This window comes from Dryobates pubescens, chromosome 28, assembly GCF_014839835.1.
Source record: "Dryobates pubescens isolate bDryPub1 chromosome 28, bDryPub1.pri, whole genome shotgun sequence".
Taxonomy (NCBI): Eukaryota; Metazoa; Chordata; class Aves; order Piciformes; family Picidae; genus Dryobates; species Dryobates pubescens.
In genome coordinates this window covers 7,316,136-7,328,929 of record NC_071639.1, presented here as the reverse complement: position 1 = coordinate 7,328,929, position 12,794 = coordinate 7,316,136, and the positions used below count along the sequence as shown (strand labels likewise).

The following is a 12,794-nucleotide window of genomic DNA, read 5'->3' as shown; positions in this document are numbered from 1 at the left end:
CTGCTGTTTAGTCAAACTGTGGTTTGTTAGGAACAATGTTTCTTATGGATTTAGGTGTGTTCCTCAGGAAGAGAACTTTTTCAGCCACTCTAATAGCACATATGGTTGGAAACATTCAAGCAATGTTTAGGAACTGTAAACATCACAAGGAATAGTATGAGTATCCAACAAATGTTCTTGTGCAAGATGATGTACAACTGCTTACTGGTACCTTTGTTTTCAGGTGTGCTTTATATTCTTGGAGTCTTCTGCACCAGTAGTAAGGAGTTTAGATGCTCTTTTTCAGCTTTGAGACATCTGGAATTTAAAACTTTTCTCTGTACCTTTCTAAGCAATCCTGTGCACTAGTATAAATCAAGATTCAGGCCCTGTTGTGGTAGGCATGACACTCAGGAATATATTGCTTGCCCTGAGACATCTATTACCTGAGGCATCCTTAAAGATAGAAAGAACTAAGCAGTGAATGGTGAAGACTGAAGACATTATTAGGACACTAACAATTTAGTTATGCCTTCCAGTCCTCATTAGCCTTATATGTTTACTGTGACTGTATGTGCATTTAAAGCTGTAATCTGTCATGTCAGATTACAGGAATATAGTTCTGATAGTTACTAGTAACTGCCCAAACTGAGTCCTTGTAGGTTCCAGGCCCTTAAAAGGAAAAGACATATTCATGATGACTGACAGTATAGCTCTGAATAAAAATAGAATATTTTCTCTTCTCTTTCTGCATTCTCTAATAGGGATGAAGATGTCCCAAGCAGTTAGCACTTGTGTCTTTCCACATCATTAGTGAGATTCCCTTCATTTCTAACATGTATATTTTTTAAATCAGAAAGGAATAACTTGATCTGAATGTACACACACATTTTTTCTTGTATGGAAACTCAGCAGTGCCTATGGTAGCTGGATTAATGGAATTATTAGCATTTGGAACCCTAATTCTAATGTGTGCCCAAAAAACCCAACAACTCTGTAATTGTTTGAAGTAATGCTTAGCAATTTAAAAATACTAACATTCTAATACTGCTGGGATTTCACACACAGAACTGGTCGTCCCCCCCCAAAACCAGCAGCTGCTTCATTTGAGGGCTGAAATTCTGTGAGCTTTCAAGAAGGATTTTTTGGTTTTTCAATTGCACTGCAAAGTTAAGGTCCACACTGACACTGAGATTTTTTTTAATGCATTTTGTTGTGTTTACAAATCTAATTAATGTATCTCTTCAATGTAATCATGTAAATAAGTCATCTGCTGGAAGGGTGGCAGACTAATGAAGCCTGCCTTGAGCTAAGGCCAGTGTAGTGGTATTTGAAACCCTTGCACCTATTGAAGATTGGAATGGAAATGTCATCAAGTACACAAGGTGTGACCTGAATCCATCCACCAGTAGCAGGAAGGCTTCCAAGTGATTGAAGCAACAAACTACTGTAGAAACAACTACAAAATACAGTCAGCAAAGCTATGTGACCCAGCAAACCTGGGAAGTTAGAGAAATCAGAAAGTGAAGATCCATTTAGGAGGAAAAAAGTCAACTGCATATGTGAACTGGGGCACAATAAGCCTCAAGTTAGAATGGGTGAGGTGATGCTGCAGTAGAATTTAGTACCACCTGCCTGATACACTCACAGATGCTAGATCTAGCTGATCCACTAACTACAGGAACAGGAATGCCCCTGCTGTGCTTGAAAAAAAATGGAGAACAACCCTACCATATGATGTTTGCAAGAGGAAGGGTCTTTCTGTGTTTTGTGAGAGATAGGATGACTCTCAGCTCTTACATAACTTTGTCCAGATCTTGGCAGTCCATACAGACTGTCTAATGACTGTTACATTTCCTGTCATAATCACATTCCAGAGACACAGAATTTGAGAAAACAAATTGCAGTACTCCAGAGGCTAATCAGGCAACATCACAGCACAAATTAGTGCTTGCATACAGCATAGAAGACACCCCTGTAAAGACCTGTCCCTGATCTCTGCAAGTGTTGAAACAGGCTGTGCAAATGGCATTCAGTGCAGACAGCACAGCATCACAATTTCATGGCTCGAGAGGAGTTCACCTTCCCACAAGCATCCCCTTGCTGAGTCCACCAAGATGTGAGGGAATGTTGCAGATAGTCTTGACAGGGCTGGTCCTGCAATCTCACTGCAGGATAGACTCAATGGCATTAGACAATTGTGATAATGCTTATCAAGAGAATACTGTACAAAGAAGTAAATGCATCAGACCAGAGACTGTGGCAAGTGAAAAACATGGGTTGAGTTTCTTATGTCTAGCTTGAAAATACTTGACCCTTCACCTTACACTTGTGCTGCATTGTGCACTGCCTTCAGCCTGAATGACTGACACTGTTTGAAGGGGGCAAAAATGCACCAGCTTCACCTTAATGGAGGTTTCAAAGACTGCAGGAACTCAGAACTCTGCTGCAGTAACCACAGTAACTCAGTTTGTAGCTCACTAGACGATCTCTGTTGGTGAGATGTGAGTGACAAAAGCCCCAAAGACAATCTGATGGTCTCAGTCCGTTATTTTTGTCATAGGCACTCAAATGCTGATTTTCTGGATGTCAGCTCAGACTGGAGGCAAGCCACCTGCAGCTGGACAAAGACTGTCCACTGCCATGTGAAAAGGGTGTCAGGGAAGAAAAAAGGGAAAAAGCCCAAACCAAGCATGTACACTCCTAGTAAATCCTCGTGTCCCAGAGATAGGCAAAGGGCAAAGCTAGCATTGTCTTGTGGCTTTTCTGCCTGGGCACCTTCACATACTTAACTACCCTACCCCTTACCCATGGCACAGTAGTTTGCAGTCTTGAGACTCTCTTGTTTTTTTGAGAGCCACAAAACTTTGGTCTGGAGATGATGGGTTAATTGTTCCTGCTGTTCCTAGCTGGAGGGTTCTGCTCTGTGCCTTGTGGAAGATGGAACAAAACTGACCACTACCTCTAGGGGCTAGCAGTGTGCATGGGACTGTTCATGCTAAGCCTTCTCATTTGTGTTTATGTTTCCACTTAAGGTTCTGATTCTTAAGAGCTGGTCTTGTAAAGTGCAATATGAGAGCTGGGTTGTAGAAGAGCAGTGGAGGGATTTTGCTTGATTTTTGGTTTAGATGAAGAATTTCTAAGAAAGAAGAGCCAGATGGAGTCACTAGGGAGGCATCACTGGGGGTGTTTAGGAGGAGACTGGATGGGGCGCTTGGTGCCATGGTTTAGTTGATTAGATGGTGTTGGGTGATAGGTTGGACTTGATGATCTCGAAGGTCTCTTCCAACCTGGTTAATTCTATTCTACTCTATTCTATTCTATTCTATTCTATTCTATTCTATTCTATTCTATTCTATTCTATTCTATGCTATTCTATTCTATGCTATTCTATTCTATGCTATTCTATTCTATGCTATTCTATTCTAATGTTAAAGGCAAACCCCAGGTTTCTGTCTGGAACTTGCAAAGTAAAAACCCTTTCAGGAGGGCATGGAAGAAGAATACACTTCAGCATTTTGGTAATGCTGGTTTGGAGGCATGGCTGGGTGTACTCATTGTCCATGGCATGAGGATGTGACTGGCCTCCCTGCCCAAAGGAAACTGGAGGGAAGAGGGGTGTGTGCTGCAAAAGGGCTGCACCAGTTTTAAGACAATAGCTACACCTTAACAGCAGTGTTAAGAACTGACTGAAACATCAGGAGCTTTCAAGGGGTTCTCAGGTCTCCTTGAAAAACTTGCATGAGTAAGGAGGCCTGCCTTTCAACATATGGGGATCCTACAGTTTGTCCCATCTCATGAGCAAGGTGTGGCAGACCTGCACTGATACAAACTGGGAAGAAGCAGGGGCTTTATGGTAAGGCAAAGGAAATCCTGAAGACATGTGAATTCTATCAAAAAAATCAACTGCTTGAAATGCCATTTCAACAGCAGGATGCCAGAAGCCTGATGAAGATCTGCCTGGAGCTATATGCCAGAAGTGTGTAGGACCTGAAACCTCCAGCCAACATGACAAAGATGCCTCTCCTGCAGTATTTCCTGTTCATCCTAACTACAGGTCTTCAGATACAGATGTATGAACAGACCAGAATTTCTGAAGGCAGGTATCTACTTGGCTAAATAATCATTGCATGCAGACAGCCAAGGTAAACTGTCAGAGGACAAAGGCATTAATGAGAGGAAGTTAAGGGAATCAAGAGATGAGACATTGTTACAGATGTGGCATACCTTTGATGAAGTTGGTATACAGTAAGCTTGTAGACTGCAACGTTGGTTTCCAGGGAAATATCTTTGAACCTTGCTATCATGTCTGAACTGGAGACCATATCATATGGAAAATGAAGCACAAGAGGGAGATGTGGTGAAGATGGCAACAGCAATTTCAGAGGCCAAGAGCAGCTGACACTGGGAGATTACTACTGACAGAAGCAGGCAAAGTCACATTGAAATGGATGGCAAAATTTCACTCCAGGTCACTGTCAGTCCTCTAGCACAAATTTACAATTATCCAGCCTGTTCTCACTCCTTAACACAGGGCAAAAGGTGGAGAAAAGGTTATGCTGAGCCAGAATGTTCTCTCTGGCTTCTCTCCAGACCTATTTGTCAACAGTTTGAATGGAAAACCAGAGACATGCGTCTCATAACAAGTTCAGCATCATGTTCCACTTCCACAGAACAGGAAACCCAGTATACATGAGTACACATAGCCATTCAACTGGAAAAGATTTTATTCTCTGGTTTTCCTATGTATAAATAATGCCTTTTCCCAGACATAAAATGGAAAGCAGCATGATGTGAGGAACACTCAAGCTACACGTGCCAGCTGAGGCACTGGGGTTTGTCCCTAACTATCTTGTGATTTTGAATGTACTAGCAATACAGTCATTTGCTCAACTGAAGTAATTTGCAGAGGTAATCTGACACTGCACAGTGCTCCCAGAAGAGTTTGTAAAGATACCTGGCACTCAGAGCCAGCTGAGACGTATCTAAATTTAACCAGCACAACAACAAAACCCTTCCTTTCTGAAACCATCTTAAAGAGTCAGAAATATGTCCTTAGAACAGGCATGAATTTCCAGAAAGAAAGCAGAAACCAAACATAAAAAAGAAAATAGGGGAGTACCTGTTCAGGAGAAACCCAACTATGCTAGTCCATTACACAGTGTGAGCTTTGGAAAGATTTCATATTTGTCATAGCTGAGAAGAACACTAAAATTACAGCAAAACTGTGAGAGGTGCCTCGAGGCGAGGCTTGTAAGATTCCCTGTTAGAAGCTCATCAAACTGCTCCACTGACAGAGAAAAAGGAGCAGGACTGCCCTTCCACAGTCATGCCAAACCTCCTATGCCTCCCCAGCAGTTCTTTGCTTCATTGGGCTCATACAACCTGAGCACATCTGTTCATGTATGTGGAAGGCCTTTACATACACATCCTGGAGTGAAAACAGTCAAGTGTCCAGCTGCAGAAGCACATACCTGCACTTGTAGATCCAATTCCTGCAGTGAGCACAGAGCGTGGCATAATCTTTACTGCATACTTCAGGAACTGAGATTTCCCTGTACCTGGGTCTCCAACCAACAGAAGATGGGATTCACCTTGGGAAAAACATTGGTGTAGGAGGAGATGGTTCACATACAGAGAAAGGTAAGATACAAAATGCTCAGGTTTAAGTTTAAATTGCACCTCTCATTATTCACCTAACATTTAGCACTACATACACAGTGCAAGATGCACTTCTGTTGAAAACTGCACTGCTTATGGGGTGTGATGAATATATTGTTTAATGAAAACATCGAGTCACATTGCTGAATGAAATGAACCAAAGGAAATGTTTTAAAAGCATTAGCAGATATTTGAAGTAGCTCTCATAATGGGAGTTCTTACACTGTAGAACACTCATTTCCCAGACAACTCTTGAACATGAAACAAAAGGATCCCCAGATTAACTATCACTCCACTGTTCACTGGCTTAAAATGCTTGCAAAAAGGACTGATAAAATCAGCAGGTTGTTGTTCTTAACTAATTCTGTTACACTGCCACCAGTTCTGCAACTCAGTAATTTCAGAACAGTAATTGCTCTCTTGTCTTCTACAAAACATTAATGCAACTTCAAATATAAAGTCTGTAGCTTTATTTAGCTGCTGAAGCATTAAGTATCTGTACATAGAGACATACTATTTTAGAGTTATTATGACCTACATAGATTATGACCTGCATACCACCTGGCACATGGCATATTTGCCATCTAATAACAACAGAAGGAGGATCAGCAGGCAGATAACTTACAGTAACTGAACTAAGTGAGATGTGCTGACAATCACAGATGGAAAAGTCTGGCATTAGGAGTAAAATGAATTCTTTCATTTTTCTTTTCAACATTCTATAGTGATCTTGTGAAAAACAGCCAGTGAATTTCCACACTCCAGCTTTAAAGAGACATTAATATTCCATCCTTTGATGGCAAATACCGCTGGGAATATTCTACTAGAAATCATTTCAAAATGTCACTTATACAATGAAAAGTGAGTTTATGCTACATCTAAACCAGCTGCCTTTAATATTCTACCTAATGGACTCCTCAACACCTGCTTTTACTGGTTTGGTGGGGTTTGGAGTTATTAAAAAGAGGTAGTCTAGATACTCACTATTATTTGTCTAATATTCTGCAGTTAATACTTGGCAGTAATCAGAAATTTCTCTCACTCAAGAAAATGGGATGCTTGTAGCTCCAAAACCTTACTGGGTTGATTTTGGGGTGGGGAAGGATGTGGGTGAAGACAGGGATGGGAACAAGTGTCAGGAAGGGTGTGGTACTGTTAGAAACTATACCAACCTCTGATTCGAGTTCCAGTAGCATCAGTCCTCTGTACACCACCTGCAAGCACCATGGCTACAGCCAGCTTCACCAGGTACAATCCAAACACTTGAGGGCATAAGCTTGCCAAAATTTCATTCCTCCCTAGGACAGGAGCACACAAAACAAATGGCACTCAGCACTGCCCTGAGAGTAAAGCTTGCTTTCCCATGGACTTTTATGCACACTTAAAGTCCTGTGTTCACCCACAAATGGTTATCCTATGCACACTAACATATCCAAAAAGGAAGATTAATGCAGTAGGTTTGGTACTTTTTTTTTCCCCCCCAGTAATATTGAGGCATTTCATATCCCTGCACTGGAAAAAATGTTTTGGGAGGAGTGAACAGTGGGATAGGATAATGGGGGGAAAAATGTGTTGAGTCACTGCGTTGTCAGTCCTGATTTCATCTATATCCAAACGTGTCCTCTTTAGAAGCTTTCAGCTACTCACCTGCTAAGGGATCATCCCTATGCTTTTCCCAGAAGTCTTCAAACTCCTTGCGGACTTCTTCATCAATGACAACCCCTGCTAGCTGCTCATTGTTTACTTTAATGTAGTTGGCTTTCAGAACAAGCTCCAAGTCACAGCGTGCATCCTCACGGAAAGGTTTCCACCGCTGCATTACCACTCCGTAAACTGTGATGTCATCTCCTGGAGGTAACAACAAAAATTAGGAGAACAACATCAGACTTGAGATATGCAGATGTGTAATTAGCTGCAATGTGTAATGACAGACTCTGTGTTACAGTTAATAGGGATGAAAAAGATCACCAACAAACAGCAAACCTCCTGCAGTTACTGGCAGTCAAAAGCAAACATTAGGCAGATTGCTTGTATCTCTGGCAGGAAGTTGCTGTGTCTTTCTAATTCTGGGTAAGGTAGGTTAATTCTTAAAGGTTTCTTTTATGAAAGAGGGATTCATGGAAACCCAGAAGTGCAAATTCATGGAAACTATGAAAGCTCTTCTATCAGCTTGATTTGCTATGTAAAAAACTTAGCCAAAACTTGATTTCTGGCAACTTTTGTGATGAATTCCAGAATCATTCGTTAACACAGGGTTCTTCTGATACAGTGCAAACATAAATTAATCCCTTGCAAGGATGTGTGTATCTGAGGATTTTTTTTGGTCCATTCTTCATACACCCTCCTGCCAGTAAACTTCCTTTTTGAATGTCAGATAGTTTTTTTCCACCTGAAGCACTCCTCAGATAAGTCAGGTTACTGAGCTCTCTGAACCTACAGAGGTGCACCTCTGTGTGTGATGGTGTGGCCCAGTTTCCTCCAGAGGTTTAGTGTTTCCACACTAACCAGAGTTAAAATACCTTCTGTACATCATAACACATTACTTATTGAAACTGGTCTGTCAAACATGACAGAACATGGGGATCTATGGCATTTTCTGGAATAGTCTTCAACTGCCGTGCCAATGTCCTAGCTGAAACACGTGGCAGATGAACATATCTCATTCCACAAGCCCTCAGCACTGGCAGCCTACTTGGCAAAGATTCATCTCAAATGGAAAAATAAAAGAATGTCTGTAGTACAAACACATGCAATATGTGCTGTATCCTCACCAGACTTGCAACTGTCCACCAAGTCATCCTCTAGAACAACCATCATGCAACGAGGGATGCTTCCAACAGACAGTCTTTGAACCTAGGAGACAGGGAAGAAAAACACTTCAGTACCTTTCAAAAGCCATTTCTAGCTGCTCTGGCATAGGGACCTACATTCCTTTGCTGGAGCTGAGGTCAGTCCTTGCTTTTTGTCACAAAATTTACACAGTACAGATGCCTCTGCTGCCATGAACTTCATAATGGAAGTGTAATGCTCAGTATTAATGGGAACGGGCTTGGGTACTAAATTAGCTGAAGGTGCTGAGTCCTGGGAGGTGCAGTATGATTTCAGTATCTTGTTGAAAAGTCTGTGCAATCTTGTCACAGTCTGTTCCCAACCAGCAATCTTTCCATTTACACTTCAAGCTTGTAATAGTTTATAGACTATCCACTGTACAAGAAAAACAATTAGAATAGAATAGAATAGAATAGAATAGAATAGAATAGAATAGAATAGAATAGAATAGAATAGAATAGAATAAGAACCAGACCACACCAGGTTACCTAATAATGTATGTCTAGCCAACAAGCTTGTTTAGTTGGATATTAGGAAATTTCTTTCCTGAAAGGCACTGGAACAGGCTGCACAGGGAGGTGGTGGAGTCACTGTCTCTGAAGGTGTTCAAGAAGTGTGTGGACATGGCACTCTGCGTTTAATGGCCATGGTGGTGTTGGGTCAATGGTTGGACTTGATCTTAGAGCTCTTTTTCCATCCAGAAACAATTCTATGATGACTCTATGATGTGCTTAAATTTTTAACTCTTTGACTGGCAGTCTCTGACCAACAGGCTGCCTGGCCTCTTTCAGTTTTCTTAGGAGTTTGTTTTAAACAACACAGTATCACCAAGGTTGGAAGAGACATCAAAGATCATCGAGTCCAACCTGTCACCACAGACCTCATGACTAGACCATGGCAGCAGAATCTGTAAAACTTTTGGACTTAGAATAGAATAGAATTAACCAGAGATCATCGTGTCCAACCTATCATCCAACACCATCTAATCAACTAAGCCATGGCACCAAGCACCCCATCCAGTCTCTTCCTAAACACCTCCAGTGATGGTGACTCCACCACCTCCCTGGGCAGCACATTCCAATGGCCAATCAATCTTTCTATGAAGAACTTCTTCCTAACATCCAGCCACTTATCTTAGCACATAAAACTTAGCAGTGAAAAATGGGATGAAGTTAATTCTGAGATAAGCATGAACAATATCACTGAAATTAGAGGCTACCTTATTCCAACAGCAAATTAAGTCCCTTAATGCTTTCTTTAGTAAGTTAAATATTTTTGTACTTGAGAAATCTAGACCTTAATACTTTCCTCCTTTTTATTTACCTGTTCCTGAATTTTGATTTCCTGATAGTCTTTGCAGCAGGTAGGAGAAGAGGCTGTTCCAGAGAGACAGGTGAACTTGGTTGAGTTGCAGCCTTCTTCATTCCGACAGGCCGATGGACGACAGAAGGCGTAGTACTGTTCAAAGTCAGCCTTGACAGTAAACACATTCTTGCACTTGTTGCAGATGTAACTCCTCTCAAACTCCAAAACCTTCACCAAGCTGGTCCGTACGACAGTCCCAGTGACAGACAAAAAGTGACCCACGTCCCTGGTTCTGGGGATGTGCTCTCGAGTCAGCTCTGGGCAAACAGGCAAACCTGTTAAACACACAAAAGTGTGATTCTTCAATTCTCCTGTTGTACCATAAAACTCACTAACTGGCCTCAGACAGTGAAAATCGTCAAGGTGCTGAGCACTAACAGAAAATGTTGCTATTTTACTCTTCTGCTTCTGCCCGTGGCTGGATGGTCATGAACAGTTTCCAGTCATGGTCAGCTCCAGCAACAGTCTGATAATACAACCAGGACATCTTACAGATACAGCTACTCATGCAGCAAACATCTGCCCCTTACTTTACTGCTACAATACTTCCTGGTAGCTTATAAATTACTTGAAGTGAACAATAACTCTGCTCTCATGCTGAAGCTGTAACTGATGCAAATGGATCCTAGAACACTGGGGGAAAAGCGTTACACTGGTGCCAGTCCTACATGCCATTAGGGATGGCCATTGATTTTTTTAAGGTTGGTCTACACAATTTCCATGTGTTTGCATGTGTTTGTTTCTGTTTAATAAACACCAGCCATTCCCTAGTGCTTCAAACTGCAAGACTTAGATTCAAAGAATCATAGAATGTTTTGTCTTGGAAAGGATTCCATCTAATCCAACCCACTGCAGTGCACAGGGACATCTTTAACTACAGCAGGCTGCTCAGAGCCTCATCCAACCTGACCTGGATGTTTTCAGAGATGAAGCATCTACCCACCTCTCTGGGCAACCTTCTCCAGTATCTCACCATCCTCACTGTAAAAATCATCTTCCGTATAGCTGGTCTAAATCTAACCACTTTTAGTTTCAAACCATTACCCCTTGTCCAAGCACAAGAGGCCAAAAGATTGTCCTCATCTTTCTTAGTGGCCCCTTATTAAGTATTGAAAAGCTGCAATAAGGTCTCCCTGAAGCCTGCTCTTCTCCAGGATGAACCCCAACTTTCTCAGCCTGGCCTCAGAGGAGAGATGCTCCAGCCCTGTGGTGGGTTGAGAGAGGGCCTAGCTCTCCCTCCCTTCCTTAAAGGCCCAGCCTCAAACGGTCACAAGCCCTTTCATGATCTCCTCTGGACCCACTGCAACAGGTCCACATCTTTCTTGTGCTGAGGACTCCGGAGCTGCACACAATACTGCAGGTGTGGTCTTAGTTAAATTAATTACACCATGATGCCACAACAGCTTGCTACAGAGTAAGGAATGCTGGAGGTGGCCCTGGGGCACGTCACCGCTAGCTTTGCCCCAGCACTCACCCGAGACCCTGGCGTGGAGGTTGTGCTTCACTCTGAGCTGCGGGGCGGCCGGGGCAGCCTGCAGCGCTGCCAGGGCAGCCCGGCGCAGCGCGCTGTCGAAAATCGGCAGCACCTCGCTAGGGAAGGCGTTGAAATACTCCCCGATCTCCATGTTGGCCTCAAAGAGCGTCATGGCATCGACGACGACAGGATAGTGCGCCTCGTCATCGGCCTCCCTCAGGATGCCCAGGATGTCGTCCCTGTGGTGCTCCAGCACGTAGGACTCGAACACCTGCCCGATGAGGGTCACCTGCTCCGCGCTCAGCACCATGTTGCGCCTGCGGGCAGGGGGATGAGGCGCTCACATGGCGGATTCCCGGTAAGCCCGGGATCCAGCCGGGAAGGTGTTTTTTGACGCGGAAAAGCCCGCGGCGCAGCCGGGCAGGAGCGCGGCGGGAAAGAGCCCGGGGACGGCACCGCCTCACCGCGCGCGGCGCTCGCGACAGCTGCCGGCCACGCGCCGCTCGCCACCTCCCACCGACGGCTCCCGCCAACCAACCGCCCCGCCCCGCCCCGGCCGGCCAATTAGCACCGCCCTGCTTCGCCTTAGTCAGCCAATCAGCTTCGCCTCACCTCCCACCGGGAAGCTAATCAGCACCGCCCTGCCTCCAGTCAGTCAGCCAATCAGCACTGTCTCGCTTCCCGTCAGTCACCTGCGGCGCCGCGCTCTTCGCGCCCGTTCGGGCGGGATGTGGCTGTCCGTTAGTACCAGAAAGTGGAACCCCCTCCCCGCAGCCCACTCTCTCGGAGAGGGGTAAGGGAAGGCAAGACCACCCTGCCTTGCCTCGCCCCAAGCGGCGGTGGCAGCAGAAGCGGGGGTGCCGGCAGCATGGAGCCAGGCCTCCCGCTCCCGCCGCCGTACATAAATATATGTGCTTACATATATAAAGCGCCTATCACCGTATCCGGAGCGCGTTGCTCCGGCTACCCGCCTGCCTCGGCTGCCCCAGCTCGTCCTGCCTCTCCTCCAGACAGCGCGGGCCGCGGGTGTGCTCCCAGCGCCCACAGCGGCGGCCCCGCCGGAGCTCGTGTGAAGAGCCTCTCCCGTCCCCACCAGCCGGTGGCTGCCGCAAGAGCGCTCTGCGGCCGCTCCGCCGTCGCTCGATACCTGCAGCGCGGGCCGCTGACGCCGCCTCCCTTCCGCCCGGGTTCCCGCCGCGGCCGCCGCAGCTCCCTCACCCGGCAGGAGAAGCGACTCCGTCCACGCCCCCTCCGCGCTGCTGCACGCCCGGGCCTGGTGGCCCTCGAGCTGCGCAGGGCGGTGGGGCGGAGGGCGGCTGCGGAAGCGCCAACCGATGGGGCCTGGCCCGGGCGGCACAGGAGAGAGGCGCCGCGGCTACTGGAGAGCCGGTGCTCCCGGGACGTCCTGCGGGGCGACAGGCCCAGCTCCCCGCCGAGCAGTGCGGGCTCCCGGGGCCCTGCGGGGACAGGGGGATGCGCCGTGGGT

The 12,794-nt window shown here is 45.4% G+C and overlaps 1 protein-coding gene across 2 annotated transcripts in view; it reads right to left on the bottom strand.

The window, feature by feature from the left end:
- The window catches only part of MCM9 (minichromosome maintenance 9 homologous recombination repair factor), a 37,937-nt gene extending 26,316 nt beyond the window's left edge, over positions 1-11,621 (bottom strand). For both annotated transcript variants that reach the window (XM_009906060.2, XM_054174066.1), the window contains exons 1-6: positions 11,309-11,621; positions 9,793-10,109; positions 8,412-8,493; positions 7,288-7,488; positions 6,813-6,938; positions 5,454-5,573 (exon numbers count right to left, since the gene is read on the bottom strand). In XM_009906060.2, coding sequence (XP_009904362.2) covers positions 5,454-5,573; positions 6,813-6,938; positions 7,288-7,488; positions 8,412-8,493; positions 9,793-10,109; positions 11,309-11,618 — 1,156 coding nt within the window. In that variant the 5' untranslated portion in view covers positions 11,619-11,621. The remainder of the gene's footprint in view (positions 1-5,453; positions 5,574-6,812; positions 6,939-7,287; positions 7,489-8,411; positions 8,494-9,792; positions 10,110-11,308) is intronic.
- Positions 11,622-12,794: the final 1,173 nt, after the last annotated feature.